The 14,222-nt window shown below is 47.2% G+C and overlaps 3 protein-coding genes across 4 annotated transcripts; 2 read left to right on the top strand and 1 right to left on the bottom strand.

Annotated features, from left to right (window-relative positions):
* The first annotated feature begins 216 nt into the window (after positions 1-216).
* On the top strand, positions 217-3,078 carry LOC117893922 (tetratricopeptide repeat protein 27). Its single transcript, XM_034800704.1, has 5 exons — positions 217-253; positions 320-546; positions 603-964; positions 1,021-1,532; positions 1,596-3,078. The coding sequence occupies exons 2-5, from the start codon at positions 474-476 to the stop codon at positions 3,058-3,060; spliced, it is 2,412 nt and encodes an 803-aa protein (XP_034656595.1). The 5' UTR covers positions 217-253; positions 320-473; the 3' UTR covers positions 3,061-3,078.
* On the bottom strand, positions 3,051-4,519 carry LOC117893924 (WD repeat-containing protein 92). The gene is made up of 2 exons (XM_034800705.1): positions 4,163-4,519; positions 3,051-4,101 (listed from the first exon to the last, which is right to left on the bottom strand). The coding sequence occupies exons 1-2, from the start codon at positions 4,435-4,437 to the stop codon at positions 3,249-3,251; spliced, it is 1,128 nt and encodes a 375-aa protein (XP_034656596.1). The 5' UTR covers positions 4,438-4,519; the 3' UTR covers positions 3,051-3,248.
* Positions 4,520-5,436: 917 nt separating this feature from the next.
* LOC117892929 (solute carrier family 26 member 6) lies at positions 5,437-13,749 on the top strand. 2 transcript variants are annotated; one of them, XM_034799246.1, is made up of 6 exons: positions 5,437-5,569; positions 10,569-10,948; positions 11,009-11,693; positions 11,753-12,496; positions 12,559-12,707; positions 12,773-13,749. In XM_034799246.1, the coding sequence occupies exons 2-6, from the start codon at positions 10,923-10,925 to the stop codon at positions 13,362-13,364; spliced, it is 2,196 nt and encodes a 731-aa protein (XP_034655137.1). In that variant the 5' UTR covers positions 5,437-5,569; positions 10,569-10,922; the 3' UTR covers positions 13,365-13,749. The 2 variants fall into 2 exon arrangements, with proteins under 2 accessions (XP_034655137.1, XP_034655136.1); XM_034799245.1 differs by lacking the exon at positions 5,437-5,569 and adding an exon at positions 7,820-7,837.
* The last annotated feature ends 473 nt before the right edge of the window (positions 13,750-14,222 follow it).

Here is a 14,222-nt window from a genome sequence, read left to right as displayed (position 1 = left end):
GTATACAATCCAATAAAAAGAAAAATTCATTATAAGCAAAATTGATTCTTCAATCGGATTAAATTATTGTTTCAGTGGTGAAAGTCTTTGCAGGCTGGTAATATCAAATAGAACATCAAAATCGAGGAATCTGATTTAAGCCTACGGTATATTTACGGTATATTTTGAAGATGCAATGGAATATTTTGGTATATTTACGAGGCCCTGACGGTATATTCTATCGATGACTTCGCGGTCACACCGCTAGCAACAGGTGGGCGCAAAAAAATAAACAACGTTCTTCTAGAAACAACGATTTAAATCGATTTTCTGACCGTAGTTCCACCATTTCATGATCTGAGCAAGACAATTGGAACTCCTTTGAGGCATACCTAAACGCTGAAAGCTAGAAGCGAGCCGAAAGTGGCCGCCTTGTTTAGCACGTGGAGCACGTGGAGAAAGAATATTTTATCTGCTACGTTTATTAAATACAAATGAAAATGTTGGAGGAGGACACATTTAGTGAATATTATTTATGCAATTTCAACGATGCAGTGCCAGTGGATGGTAAGTTATCCCCGCCCACCAAGTCTACTTATACTAATTGTAATTTGAATTGAAAGATTTACCGGCGGATGAGCTACTGCGCCAGTTATGGACCGGCAAAGAGCTGTGGACAGTGCAGGAGCTGCGGCAGATCATCACAAACTGGCAGAATAAAGACATTAAAAAGGCTCCGACGCAGCTATTCAACAGCTTTCTGCGTCTGTTCTTTGCGTTTGTGCAGAACAATTGCACCGGACCCTTTGATAAAGTCGCAGACTGCAAGCAAATGCTGAGCCAACTGCAGTTGGAGGCGTTCGAGCCACAGGAGCAGCTGAAGGCCAGTGGCGAGGAGTTGAATCCCAATGTCAAGACAGGCGAACTGCTGGTTATTGCCAGGGCAATATTGCGAGGCTTGCTAGAAGCTTATCCCGAATCAAAGGTAAGGGAGATCCCGATTCGTGTCTGCTGTAACTCATATTTCCGTCGCTCCTGAAGGTACTGGCCGTTTGGAACATAAGGCTGATTTGCCAGCATCAGCTAATCATGGATGATCTGGCAGCCTCCCTCTACGAGCAGTTCAAGGCGGGCGCTGTGGTGCTGCGGCCCCAGGCCAAGCACTTTGCCAGCCGAGAGCTGCAGTCGGTGCTGCTGTTGGAGCTGGCCAACGGCTACCTGCTGTTCCATCGCTCCGAAATGGCCTCTCAAGTCCTGGATGAGCTCTGCGGCCACCTACAGGTGGAACTGAAGGTCGAGGGTTTGCTTGGCGTGCGAACAAAGTTCCAGCAGAAACCCTTGCCGCAGCTCTGCTTGAAAGTAGAGCAGCTGTCGGAAGAGACCAACAGTTCTGACCTACCGGCAGCTGCCGACACCAACAGGCACACAAAGCTGCCCAAGCTGCTACTTCTGGAGGATGATACACGACTGGAGCGTATACGATTCATTGAGCCAAAGGACAATGATGTCATGACGCTGCCCAGCGTACTCCAGGCCCTCGTACTGGCCAAGGTGTGAGTATAGATGGATGAGAGCTACAAGAGATTACCTCTTTTAATGCTTAATTTCCGCCACAGCAAACAGTTGAAGCGCTCGCAGCCCAAGGATCGTCTGGCAGATGAGCAGCTGGAGCCGTACACTCAGACATTGCTCTATCAGGAGCACGGACCGCTGCAAGTGCGTCAGGCAGCTTTGCTACTGAACTGCCTGCAGGAGTCTGGCCAACGCCGGACTGTGGAGCGTAGCTGGAAGCAGTGCGAGGAGTGCGTCAAGCTGTTGGACCACACTGAAGAGCAGCAGTCGCTCAGGTCTAGGCTGTCGTATGGATTTGCTGCTCATCTGCAGCCCATCTGGCATGTGCAGCTGCAGCTGGTGGATCTGCTGCGCTCCCTGGGCATGACCAAGACTGCCCTGGACATTTGCCTAAAGATTCATGCCTGGCAGCAGGTGATTGACTGCTACACCAGCCTGGAGCTGCGACACAAGGCAGCGGAGATTATACGCCAGGAGCTGGAGAAGAAGCCCACGGCGCTGCTCTACTGTCTGCTGGGCGATGCCATCGATGATCCGCAGTGCTACGAGCAGGCGTGGCTGCATTCCAAGAAGACCAGCAGCAAGGCGCAGTCCTATTGGGGAAACTACTTCTACCGAAGGGCAGAGTATGCCCAGGCCTTGGAGCACTTTCAGCTGTCCCTAGAGATCAATACGCTGCAGGAGTCGACGCTGCTGCGCTGCGGCTACTCTGCAATGCAGCTGGAGAAATGGGAGTCGGCCGTTAAGTCGTATCTGGCCTACACGCACCTGGAGGCAAACGGCTTCGAATCGTGGAACAACCTAGCCAAAGCCCTGATCAATCTGGGCGACAAGCAGCGAGCGCATCGCGTGTTGGGCGAGGCACTCAAGTGCAACTACAGCAACTGGAAGGTGTGGGAGAACTACATGCTGGTGGCAGTGGACACCTCCCACTGGGACGATGCCATGCGCGGCTATCAGCGTCTGTCCGAGCTGAAGCAGCACTACCTAGACCAGGAGGTGCTCGCGAGAATCGTTTATGGCATAGCCAAGCAGAACCAGGAAGCACCTTGCCCGCTGCTGATCAAAAGAGTTGTCCAACTCCTCGGCCAACAGTGCATTCAGCATGGAAACGAACCGCTGGTCTGGGAGCTGGCTGCAGTGGTGGCTGCCACACCGCTAAAGAAGGCCGAACGGCTGGTCAAATCGTATCGGGCCTACACGGCCAAGCATTCTGGTTGGGAAGTCAAGGCAGAGGATGCCCAGAAGGCTCTAGATCTTTGCCTGGAGGTAGCCGAGCTGTCTCTGGCGGCGGTGCAGGAGCACGCGGCTGACGAGAGTGAAGTCATGATTACATCAACCTTAAATTCGGCGCGACTCTCAGGCACATCCTGTCTGAATGCCCTGCGGCGGGCCATCAACGTCAATGTGCCGGTAGAACAGCAGGAGAAAGTGGAGCAACTGGATAAACAGATCGCAGATCTAACCCAAGTCGTGCAACAACGGATGAACACTCAACGCTCGGTTTAGCCTGTCTCTGGCCTAGATTTAATCTTAGTTCTTTACATACTAAATTGTGCATTTGTGTGTGTGTGTCTGCCTGGAAAAGAGGAACTTCTTGGACGTCAACTGTGTGTGGCATGTGTTTCCGCAATGTGTTGAAGGTTTGCCATATGAAGGGACATCAGAAAAGAAATAATTATCACGAAAAAAATGGTTTAAAGTACGTTCAGCTTGGTGGTGATGAGGACCCGAACGCTCTGATCGAAGGCCCCACAGACGGCCAGGCCCAGCTTGTCCGGATGCCAGTCGAAGCAGTGCACGGGCTGGGAGCTCAGCGTGGACGCGCTGACCATGTGCAGTGTGCCAGCCACGCCCGTTTTGTTGCCATCAGCGTCCTCGACGACGCGCTTGTCGGGATACTCGTACTGCCAGAGACGTATGGAGCCAGTGCCACCGCCAGTGAGGAAGATATCGCGGTTCTGTGGCAAATGACGAGCCACCCACACAGTCGCTTTGGGGCCACTGATGACACCGTTGGTGCCTACGCCGCGGCCGGCATTACGTTCCTCCACGTAGCTGAATCCCTTAGTCGGATGCTGGTAACGCATATCGTAGATGAGAAGTCCTCCCTCCAGCGTTGTTACTACCAGCTTATTCATGGGTATATCGCGGCGATCAAACTCCAGGCCACAGATGCCGTTCTTCATGGTTGCCTCCCAGCGCACGGAGAGCGAGCGCAGATCGAAGAGCTTCAGGTCCCCGTTGTCGTAGCCAGCCGCCACGATTCGTTCCTCGGAATTAAAGGTATTGCCAAAGGCAACGGCCCAGCAGTCTCGCCGGGCGCTGCTTTGGTTGATGCCGTCACCCATTTGGGGTGGCGGTGAGATATCCACCACTGGAGACTGTCCCTGTCGTATGTCCCACACCTTGACAGCGCCATCTCGGCTGCCAGTGACGATTTCTGGGGCTCCACAGTCGACCTGGTTGCCGCCAATGGCATCGATGGTGTTGATGATGCCCTTGTGGGCCTTGACATTGTACACCGGCAGTTCGGGACGCTCCATGTCACTGAAAAATACGATAAAAGATGAACAGATCTGGCAATGACAGCAGCCCCTCGTGTTCTTACAGCACTTGCAGCCTCCCCTCAAAATCTCCAATGGCAATGTGGCGGTTTCGCAATGAAGAAGCCCCGAATGTGCCACACTTAAAGGCCACCTTCTTCTCCACAGTCTTCACCTTGACCAGCTCGCCCTCGTTCAGCTCGTAGATGTCCATAACGCCCTGGCTGTTCGCCTTAGAGCCCAGCACCACAAACTTGGCCGACAGTGGAATCCATTTTGTGTCGTACACCGTGTAATTAACGGACGCGTTCAAGTGCTCAATCAACTGGGGCTTGTCCATTTTGTTGATTTTCCAAATTCAATCCAAGCCTATTGAATGAAAAGTGAACGAAATTTCAAAAACAACTTGTTTAAAATGTGTTGCTGCCATGGTTTCAGTGTGACCGTGAAATTATTGATCCAATATACCGAAAGACCCTCGGAAATATACTAAAATATACACTTTCATTTTTAAAATATACTGTAAATATACCGAAAATCTTAAATAATTTTCCTCAACTTTGATCTTCTGTTTAAGTTCACCAGCCGGTTAGGACTCTCAGCTTTAAAACAGTAATTTTACTCAAATCATCATTCAATTCTCCACAAGATTGGATGATTTTCATGACATATCTTTAGTTACAAAGTAAGATTAAAACAAAACAAAATTCTATAAAATAGCATTAAAAGTTACGTGGCTTTCTGGCTTACTTAGCTTTTTTATGACCCGAAGAGTTTTGCAACACTGCATAACAGCTGTGAGGCAGTGCTGGTAAACGCGCAATGGCGTCGAAAGCTCTCCCCCGCCACAAGTTAGCTCCAACACTTTACCTCTCGCAAGCTCAGTGTCCGTGTCGCACTCATATTGGGGCCGTTTTTGTGTCTCCCTTTAGCGTGTGCATATTTTTTTGGCGCTCTCGACCCCAGCAGCAGCAAGCAGCAACAACAACAAACTTTTCCGTGTGTCGCAAGCGTCGCTTCTTGGCTATAATAAACAACAACACACAAAAGCAACATTCATCGGTTGAATAAGACGAAATAACAAAATAAGAGGAATAACGGAATCGCTTGAAAGCACGCATGCCAACGCCAGCGCCAGCAGTCGCAGAAAATAAAATAATTAGCTTTAATCTGTTGGCTCTCAGCGTCTCATATGTGATAATTATGAAACAAAAAGTTCTTAAAATTCGTAAAGGATTGTGAAAAGTGTTAATCAAATATTTTACTGGCAACAAGTGATAGAGACGCGGCAGCGGCATAAGCAGAACACGGGCGCTATCAAAAGTTGAAGGTGACAACAAATCGACAACGCGAATAACCAGCTAAAGTGCAACAACAAAAGCAGCAGCAACAGCAACCACAAAGGCAACGGTAATTGTTTGGCAACCGAATCGAATGCCAACCACATTTTATTTACGAGTTGTTTCCGCAAGGTAAAAACACCAAAGATTCCTACATTTCGGTCTTCAGGCAGGGTAGGGAATGGTCAGTGGCAGGGGCGGGGGCTGGGGGTTCATTTCTGAACTCTCGTCACTTCGCCCTCTTTCGATTTCTTGTCAATTTAGGCCAATCAAATTAATTGTACATTTTGCTCAGCTTTTTCATTGCCTTTATTGTTTTCATTTGCTTGCCTTTCTTTTCCCCCTTTTGTACCCTCCTTTGTTTGCCGTCGTTTCTCGTCGTTTGGGTGCATTCGCACTCGATACACAAGTCTGATTGGGGGTCTATTTATTGTTGTTTTTGCATTCCCTTTTATACGTTTGTATGTATGCATGTACCTACCATATGCATGTGTATGTCGTTCTTCCCGTTTTGATGCTTCGCTCTCTGTCGTCAGACTGTCGATGCTGTCTATGGGATTTATTGTTGCCTTCTCCTCCTCCTACTGTACCTCCTCTGATCATTATCTTTTACTTCTTTACGAACTCCTAAAATGGGCAAAGAGAGAGGAGTGGAGAGGAGCCAGTGATGAAATGCAAAGATGGCAATGAGAATATTTCGTGATTGAGGCCGATCGTGATGATTGCATTGCCAATAAGAGTTTCATATCTCCATACGTGTATTTTTAGTTGCGAGTTCTAAGTATATTTTATTGATTTGCGGGGGTGACCAAATCGTGATCTGCGTGGGTTAACTGGATAATGTTTGTACCTAAAAAAAACGCCTCTGATGAGTACTTGCACGAGTGGCTGATTCCCTTATATATTGAGAATTATATTCAACTTTCTCTTTCTTTTATTTGCAAGGGAATGAATACAAATTCTATATTATATTTCCAAAAAAGTGCATAAGCCATTAAACTGTCAAGCAGTTAATTTATCAGCTGATTAGTCGATTCATTTATCAGACGAACATACATACATACATACGTGAGTCTTATCAACACATTTGCCATTATCGGAGTGCAAACACCCCGTCCTGTACGTCGTTACACCTGTTGTGCCGGTATTTTTTGAGAGTTTCTGATAGCATTTCGACTAAAGATTGTCAGCTACAACAGCTGTGATGTGGTGAACAACTCTCTAAGGTCGGTCGCGGCGCAAACTGATAACATGGAAAACTAGAAACATTTACGTCCATTGAACACACTGCTCCAATTAATTTTTCATGTGGGCTGCGCGGCCAGAAGTGGAATGCGTGCGTGCGCAAGTGGCAAATGTTTCCGACCCACATGTCCCACTTCTCCGTCAACCCCTCGGAAGGCTATAGAAAATAAATAAATGCCGCCCCAGCCCGCCACCAATCGAAATCTAAACAAAGAGATATAAAAAATCTGCCAACTGCGGCACACCAGAACTTCCCTTCCCTACAAAGTATCAAAGTCCAGGCCACCAAACAAATGCAATCTATATCCAACGGATACGACACGGAAGCTATAAAAACACTGCAAAAAATGGAATCACTATTGTTTTGGTACAATCGAAGATGAGCACGGCTCTGCCATGCAATAGTTGTGCTTCACTGATAAGACTTTGAACCGAATACAAATCCCGCACAGTAGCTACAGTAGTTGTACACGGGCCAGTTGGCAACACGAGTTGGAGAGCTCTCTCATGACGATTACTCATAACTTATCGCTACTGTTTTTGTTTTTGTTTAGTGGGTAATGGGAATTTGGCTTGAACTCTGCCGTTTACCGATGTTTGTAAATCATTAAAGCTTCAACTTTAAAGCGAGTTTTGGCAACTGACTCATACTCACTTCCCTCCCAGAAATACCCTTTCACGTTTGAGTTTCTTTTCTTTGGGCACTGAGTCAGAATCGCATTTAGAAACACAAGGCACCCCTAATCAAACATAAACACTGTCATTATTATTTAGTCTAAGCTTTCCCCACACACCGCCGCACTCTCTGTTTAACTTCCTTAGTATATTATTTTATTTTATTTGGATTAGTAGATACGAATTTAAGTTTATAAAAGAAAAGCTCGCGTGCCCCCATAAATTTCCAGGCATGAGGTAGGCAAATATTTTAGTCCGGTCTTTTATGTACTTCCACGTCCATCAGCGCTTATCAAGATCAACCTACAGCAGCATCAACTGAAAACTAAATACGGAATACGAAATAAGAACCCCAGAGATCAGACAAATAAAGGCCCAGCTCCGAAATTAGTTTGCTTCATTCTATAGTGCAGAGAAGTCGCGTGGTTCATCTGCGGCGGGGCATACATACAGCAGAGAGTCTCAATCAACATGATTGAAGTGCGTACACCTGAGAGCTTGCTCACCTCACTTTCGTTTCGACAATGTCTGGTGGTATCTACTGCCTATGACGTGATTGAGGAGCTTACGCAATCACTAATGTGATATCAATTTTCCACGCCTGAATGGCGGTTCCGTGGTTCGACTGCGAACAGTACGGAACGGTGTGTAGCTTAGTGCAACTATTTGAAGGCCACTCCAGACCAGATAAGGACAAGGGCCGCCCGCTCTATCATACGAAATAAGTTTGGGGGGAGCGCATGGGAAAACAATGGAAACACATCGATGTCGGCTGGGATACTCTAGCAGGCCCAGAGGCAACTTTAGTGGCTAATCACAGCCACGTGATCTCTTTGAACCTATGCTCGGATGGTTCTGTATGCTCTCAATCGGATCAGTTGCGGGTTTTTGTCTCTTATTTCGTTTCGCAGGTTAAAACATTGATTAATGAGCGGCAATGGAAATGTTTTTGGCCTGCTGATAAGCTGATAGTCAAAGTGGACGACACTTATTTCTGATAAGCAGTAGAGACGAGACTAGACGAGACAGACTGCCACCCAAAAAAACAAACAAAACACTCCGACAGCTGTCCGACATTAGGCAAAACGCTTTATCCATCCATTCAACCAACCATCCCGCCCTCTGGTCATGTGCTCGAGTGTGAGGGCCGGTTAAAGCCAATTGTGGGATGCCGTTTTTTTGTACTAACCGGTTGGCTGGTACAGCTAATGGCATCCCACAATTTCCAATGGCCCCAGGGGCATCCCAATTAAACTGGATTCAAGGTGTTGGTACTCGTAATCGTGGCAGTATTACGTATTTGTGCACATGTTTAGTTTATGGTTTTAGTGTTTGTCATTAAGTTCTGAAAGCGAGGGAGAGAGTTTCTCTGAAAATACTCACTAAAATGGCTGCTAAATACATGGTTTATTTCCATTCTGTTTGGAAATCACGCTCAGGTTATGCAGTTTAAGTTCCCTTAGTTAGATAAATATTCCACCAACTAGTCAGCCATCCCCCAATGCAAATCTTTTCTCTGTTTCCATTCAAACAAAAATCTAATTTGAAATGCAAATGCAAATGCAACAAGTGGCAGTCGGTTGATCTCTGGCGGCCTGCAATGCCAACGACTTGCCATAAAGTCTACAATGAATGATCTTGTGATTGATTCTAGTTTCGTAGTTTTACTTTTGCCTTACAATACTCGGTGCTTGGTACTTGTATATAATATATTTTAGCAGTCTCGTCTCTCTGTTTCCAATCAAAGCGTTGAACTTGACATTGCGGTCAAGTCGCCAACGGGTTTTTCGAGGAAAAAGTTGTACAAATGTTGCTCTCGAAATGTATATTTAAAGATACTGCCATATATACATACATATGTACATGTGTATGTGTGAATCCGGCTTTTTAAAGTAGCTTTACTTTGGATTATGGAGCGCGTTATGTGCAATGGCAACTTGGCGCAAAACTGTGTCAGTCGGTAAAGCAAACGTTAAGGGAAATTGTAGAGATTGTGTTTGGTTTTATTATGGAAATGGTTTACGATTAGACATATGAACATATGCCAGCTTGTTGATACCTTAATATAATGATTGGCTACAGTTGCAGGTGCAGTAAATCTGCACTTAAAGGGTTCGCCGATTGCCACTGAACTACATTGTAAATGCTTTCCGTTGCATTCACCTGAGATACAGACCATTCCACAGGAACGTTTGGATTGCTGTGGATTTGTCGTCACATTCCACCACCAGCTACACCTTGATTCCTTTTATTACCTGTTATTCCCCGCTTTAGCGCTATTTGTTCATTATAAACTCTTCCGCCGTCTGTAAAGTGTATACGCCAACTCAGACATTTGCCATAAAGTAATCCAACATTAAACGATTACTCTAGGTGATTATAGCTTGTTCCAATAAAGGGAACAGCACGCTACGTAGTCACCCATTTAATACGAATTTCTGTTATTTTATTGAGCATTTAGCAAGTGGCTTTCGCGTGGAGTTGCTGGCTCCGGCTTGGCCTGGCCTGGCTGATTGGATAGAGGGGACATCTTCAGCATAGACGTCAATAGACCCAATCAGTCAACGCAAGTACTTTTAGTACAATAGATAACCGATGCGTGAATTGACAGGAGGGGAGGTCTCTTGTTATTCGTGGTCAGCTGTGGGACTCATGTTGATCAAATGATTTCATCAATTAGCATTCGCCATTATATCTGAAACTGGCCATCGGTTCGGCTGGGGAACAATGGCTTCTATTTGAAGATGAGTCTGCCGTGATCAATGTTTCAGTTGCTTTTTGTCTGCGATAAGCTCAACAACCCAGTCCCGGACTGAACGGACCATTGTAGGTGATGCTAATTGGTGTTTCGTGGAAGTTATCTAACTGAAAGAAGTGCTTTAGGGAGTCCAGAGTGGGGAGAGCGTGTGGCTTGTGTTGTGAAATACTTATTTCTTATGCCTGCACTCCTTCTCGTACTATCTATTGATTTACTTTGATTATAGGGGGATCCATTGAAAGTAAAATAATTAATAGAAACAGGAAGAGTGAATGATTAAAAAGTTGAAAATTTTCCAGGCATCTAATGGCAGTTTCTATCTTGATTAATCTGAGTTTTGTAGTTTAAAGACAGTAATTGAGGGTCGAACTTAGTGTCTAGATAGTTATAAAAATTATCAAAAGATTACTTACCAAGGAAACTACTTATTATTGGTTTAATCTCTCATTTTAGAAACCCAAACATCACATCAAATCGGTGGGCAGAGAGGCCTGGAAGCGTTTAAAAGACTTGAACGATCGCCAACAAAGGCGACGTCGACTACTAACCCACGAAGATAATCCAGTTCTATATACGAGCATCAATTGCGACGACGGAACATTGTTAATACCGATATCTACGAATCAGCAGCCAAAAGACGCACCCGAAGGGGATACAGAAGAACCAGAAGACATCAGCTGCTCCGTGTTCCAGCTAAGAGAGTCGCAGTTTCAGCGAGATCTACGCCTCCATCCATACACAGACACCAATGTGGGACGTGGTGGTGGGAAACAGAGAGTCCAAGAAGTAGCAGAAGATATTGCCAACATGACTAGTGATAGAGAGAGTCAAGAGTGAGTGCGGGAAAGGAAAAATACATTGCAAAACAATTACTAATATAATAATCATTCCAGAACCAATCCCCTCAACAATAACAACACAAATGGAAATGGAAGTGGAAACGGAAGTGGAGGTGGTAGTGGCAGTGGCAATGGGAGCACACAAAGTAAACCAAAAATCCAGCCCAAGTACAGCATCCATCGGGATGTGCTCACCCACGAGGTGGTCATCAAGGAGACGGGATATGCGGCACGAGACAAGAGCATACCCTCGTCCCTGCGCAGCTGCTGGCAGAGCTGGAACTTCTTTGCACTCTTCACGGGCGTGATACCCATCCTGCAGTGGCTGCCCAAGTACTCGCCCAGACGGGACCTGGCTGGCGACGTCATTGCTGGCTTCACGGTGGCCATTATGAACATCCCTCACGGCATGGCCTATGGCATCCTGGCCGGTGTCTCCGCTGGCAATGGCCTATACATGGCTGTCTTTCCGGTGCTGGTCTATCTGCTGCTCGGCACGTCCAAACACATATCGATTGGCACCTTTGCGGTGGCCAGCATGATGACGCTTAAGGTGGTGCAGACATACGCCACTGTGGACTCCACGGGTGCTCCTCTACATGTTCCTACGAATGCTACAACGACAGCGGAGCCATTGCTGCTGGTTAACGCCACTGCAACCAGTCTCACGCCGCCAGTGGATGCGATTACGAACCTGGAAGTGGTCACATCCCTGGCCCTGGCCGTGGGCATTGTTAATGTAAGCATTCCTTTTACTCTGGACTGCTAAAACTTTACTTACTTCCTGTTTTCTTTTAGCTGCTGATGGCTTTCTTAAGACTGGGCACATTGGCCTCCCTGCTGAGTGATCCGCTGGTGAATGGCTTCACCACGGCAGCCGCCTGTCATGTGGTGACGGCACAGCTGAAGGATGTCTTGGGCATCGAGGTGGAGCGGTACAGGGGCGCCTTCAAGATCGTTTACACACTGATCGATGTTGTCAAGAGCGTGCCGCAGACGAATCTGGTCAACTTTGGCTTCTGCGTGGGCGTCATCATCTTCATGGTGATATCCAACGAATGCCTGAAGCCGTACCTGAGCAAGCGCTGTCGGATGCCGCTGCCCGCCGAGCTGATAGCCGTGATTGGAGGCACACTGATCTCGAAGTGCTTCGATCTGTATCCGCAGTTCAATGTGCAGCTGGTGGGAGTGATCCCTAGAGGTTTGCCAGAGCCCGTCCTGCCGCGCCTCGACCTGTTGCCGAAGGTGGCTTTGGACTCGATTGCCATTGCCGTCGTTACCTATTCGATCATCATGTCCATGGGCCTCACATTCGCCCGGAAGCACGGCTACGAGGTGCGGGCCAACCAGGAGCTCTTTGCCATGGGCATTGGCAACATTGTGGGCGGCTGCTTCTCCTGCATACCCATGGCCTGCTCTCTCTCGCGATCGGTCATCCAGGACCAGACGGGCGGCGTGTCACAGATTGCTTCCCTCATTTCCGCTTCCCTGGTGGTGGTCACCCTCATGTGGGTTGGACCCTTCTTCAGTGACTTGCCCAGGGTAATTATATAATTTATTATCTCAATTTAATGATTTTTAACTCTGTGTGTCTTTCCCCCCAGTGCGTTCTTGCTGGCGTGATTATAGTGGCGCTGAAGCCGATGTTCATGCAGGCGAGGGAGCTGAAGAAGTTCTCCAAGCAGGGCAAGCTGGAGATGTTCACCTGGATATCCACCTTCCTCTGCGTAGTGCTCATCGACATAGACATTGGGTATGTCTGATTGTAAAGATAGACAGGACTCTTCCTAACATTGTGTTACCCTCCTACATTTGCAGTCTATTGATCGGCATCTGCATCTCCCTGCTGGCGCTGTACATTAAGGGCCTGAAGCCATACTCCTGTCTGCTGGGCTACATGCCCGAGGCGCCAGGCATCTACATGGACCTCAATCAGCACCGCAACGCAATGCAGGTGCCCGAGACGCGGATCTATCGCTACAGCGGATCCCTCAACTTTGCCACCAGTCTGTTCTTCCGTCGGTCGCTGTACGAGGCGGTCGGCTTGGACAAGATGCCGCTCAGCAGTCCGAGTCCGAGCAGGGTGGCTGGCAACAAGACCAGCTACTCGCCTGTGTCCCAAAACGGGGGCAAGGTCAAGAATGGCCAGCTCGTGGAGGCTTCGGATATGTTTAAGATCCTCATTCTGGACTTCTCGATGCTGGGACATATAGATGTGGCTGGCTGCCGCACGCTCAGCGACCTGAGCAAGGAGCTGAAGGTCCGCGGAGCACGTCTCCTGCTGGCCAGCCCCGTGGATCGGGTATACGACACTCTGGTGCACAGTATGGCCCTGAGCGAGGGCCCCTTCGAGATTTTTCCCACCTTGCACGATTGCGTCGAGTATGCCAATGCCTGTCGAACTGCGTGAGAGTCGTCCCCGGGTCGTGGAGAGCGGGGAGCACGCGTTTTGTGATATGTCCAAGTGATAGCTTGTGAATCGTAGCACCAAAACCCTTTTCTAGCAGCTAAGTCCTATTTTAAAACTGAATGGAAACAGAAGTTGCCGTCTACAATCAACCGGATTAGTCGTAAGTTCGCGTAAGTGCCTCCTCAAAGAGTTTACAACAACCGAAACGCCGGATACAATAATAGATTTTGTACTTAAAGTCAGGACAAACTTTAGCACCGAAGACACGATCAATTTATTTATTGATTTTGCAATGCAATTTGTACCAAAATGAACCCACAATTAGATCGTAAGAATATGTAAATTGTACATAAAAATAAAAACCGAAACTGTTATCATTTATGTACATACATATGTCGTTTTTTTTTTGTTCAAAAGGATAGTCGAGGGCGACCAGCGAGGCATTGTCTTTAATGTCCTTGCAACCGAAGTGATTGCAAGCGATCCGGGACCGTGGGACGAGGAGGTATGGCAGGTCGTGCTCCGACAGGACACAGAAAAGCTATGACGTTGTAGGGATTATATTAAAAAACAGCCTTAAAATGGCATTATCCTTAAGGTCCTTGCATCCGAAAGGATTGAAAAAGATACAGGACATTCTCCTGATCACGAGGAGGTGTGGCATGTCCTGATCGGCCCCCAAATTAAGGAGAAAACAATAAAACAAAAATGTCCTATGGAACTGCATACCTTTGGTGACTTGAGATTTAAAAAAACCGCCAAGTTTCATAGCAGCCAGCTCTTGACAATATTGAAAAAATAAAAACCAGCTACCTTCTGCTGATTTATGTTCGCCTAGTACTCGGTCCTAAATTTTTC

The sequence above is a fragment of the Drosophila subobscura genome, chromosome J (assembly GCF_008121235.1).
Source record: "Drosophila subobscura isolate 14011-0131.10 chromosome J, UCBerk_Dsub_1.0, whole genome shotgun sequence".
In the NCBI taxonomy this organism is placed as follows: domain Eukaryota; kingdom Metazoa; phylum Arthropoda; class Insecta; order Diptera; family Drosophilidae; genus Drosophila; species Drosophila subobscura.
This window is presented reverse-complemented; position numbering and strand designations above follow the sequence as displayed.

Bases quoted from the DNA above. Each gene is read 5' to 3' on its own strand.
- LOC117893924 (XM_034800705.1), bottom strand. From the start codon at position 4,437: ATGGACAAGCCCCAGTTGATTGAGCACTTGAACGCGTCCGTTAATTAC. The intron at 4,102-4,162 runs GTAAGAACACGA...CGTATTTTTCAG, and splicing joins GAGGGGAGGCTGCAAGTGCT to TGACATGGAGCGTCCCGAAC.
- LOC117892929 (XM_034799245.1), top strand. The intron at 11,694-11,752 runs GTAAGCATTCCT...GTTTTCTTTTAG, and splicing joins TGGCCGTGGGCATTGTTAAT to CTGCTGATGGCTTTCTTAAG. The intron at 12,708-12,772 runs GTATGTCTGATT...CTACATTTGCAG, and splicing joins CTCATCGACATAGACATTGG to TCTATTGATCGGCATCTGCA.
- LOC117893922 (XM_034800704.1), top strand. From the start codon at position 474: ATGAAAATGTTGGAGGAGGACACATTTAGTGAATATTATTTATGCAAT. The intron at 547-602 runs GTAAGTTATCCC...TTGAATTGAAAG, and splicing joins CGATGCAGTGCCAGTGGATG to ATTTACCGGCGGATGAGCTA. The intron at 965-1,020 runs GTAAGGGAGATC...TCGCTCCTGAAG, and splicing joins AAGCTTATCCCGAATCAAAG to GTACTGGCCGTTTGGAACAT.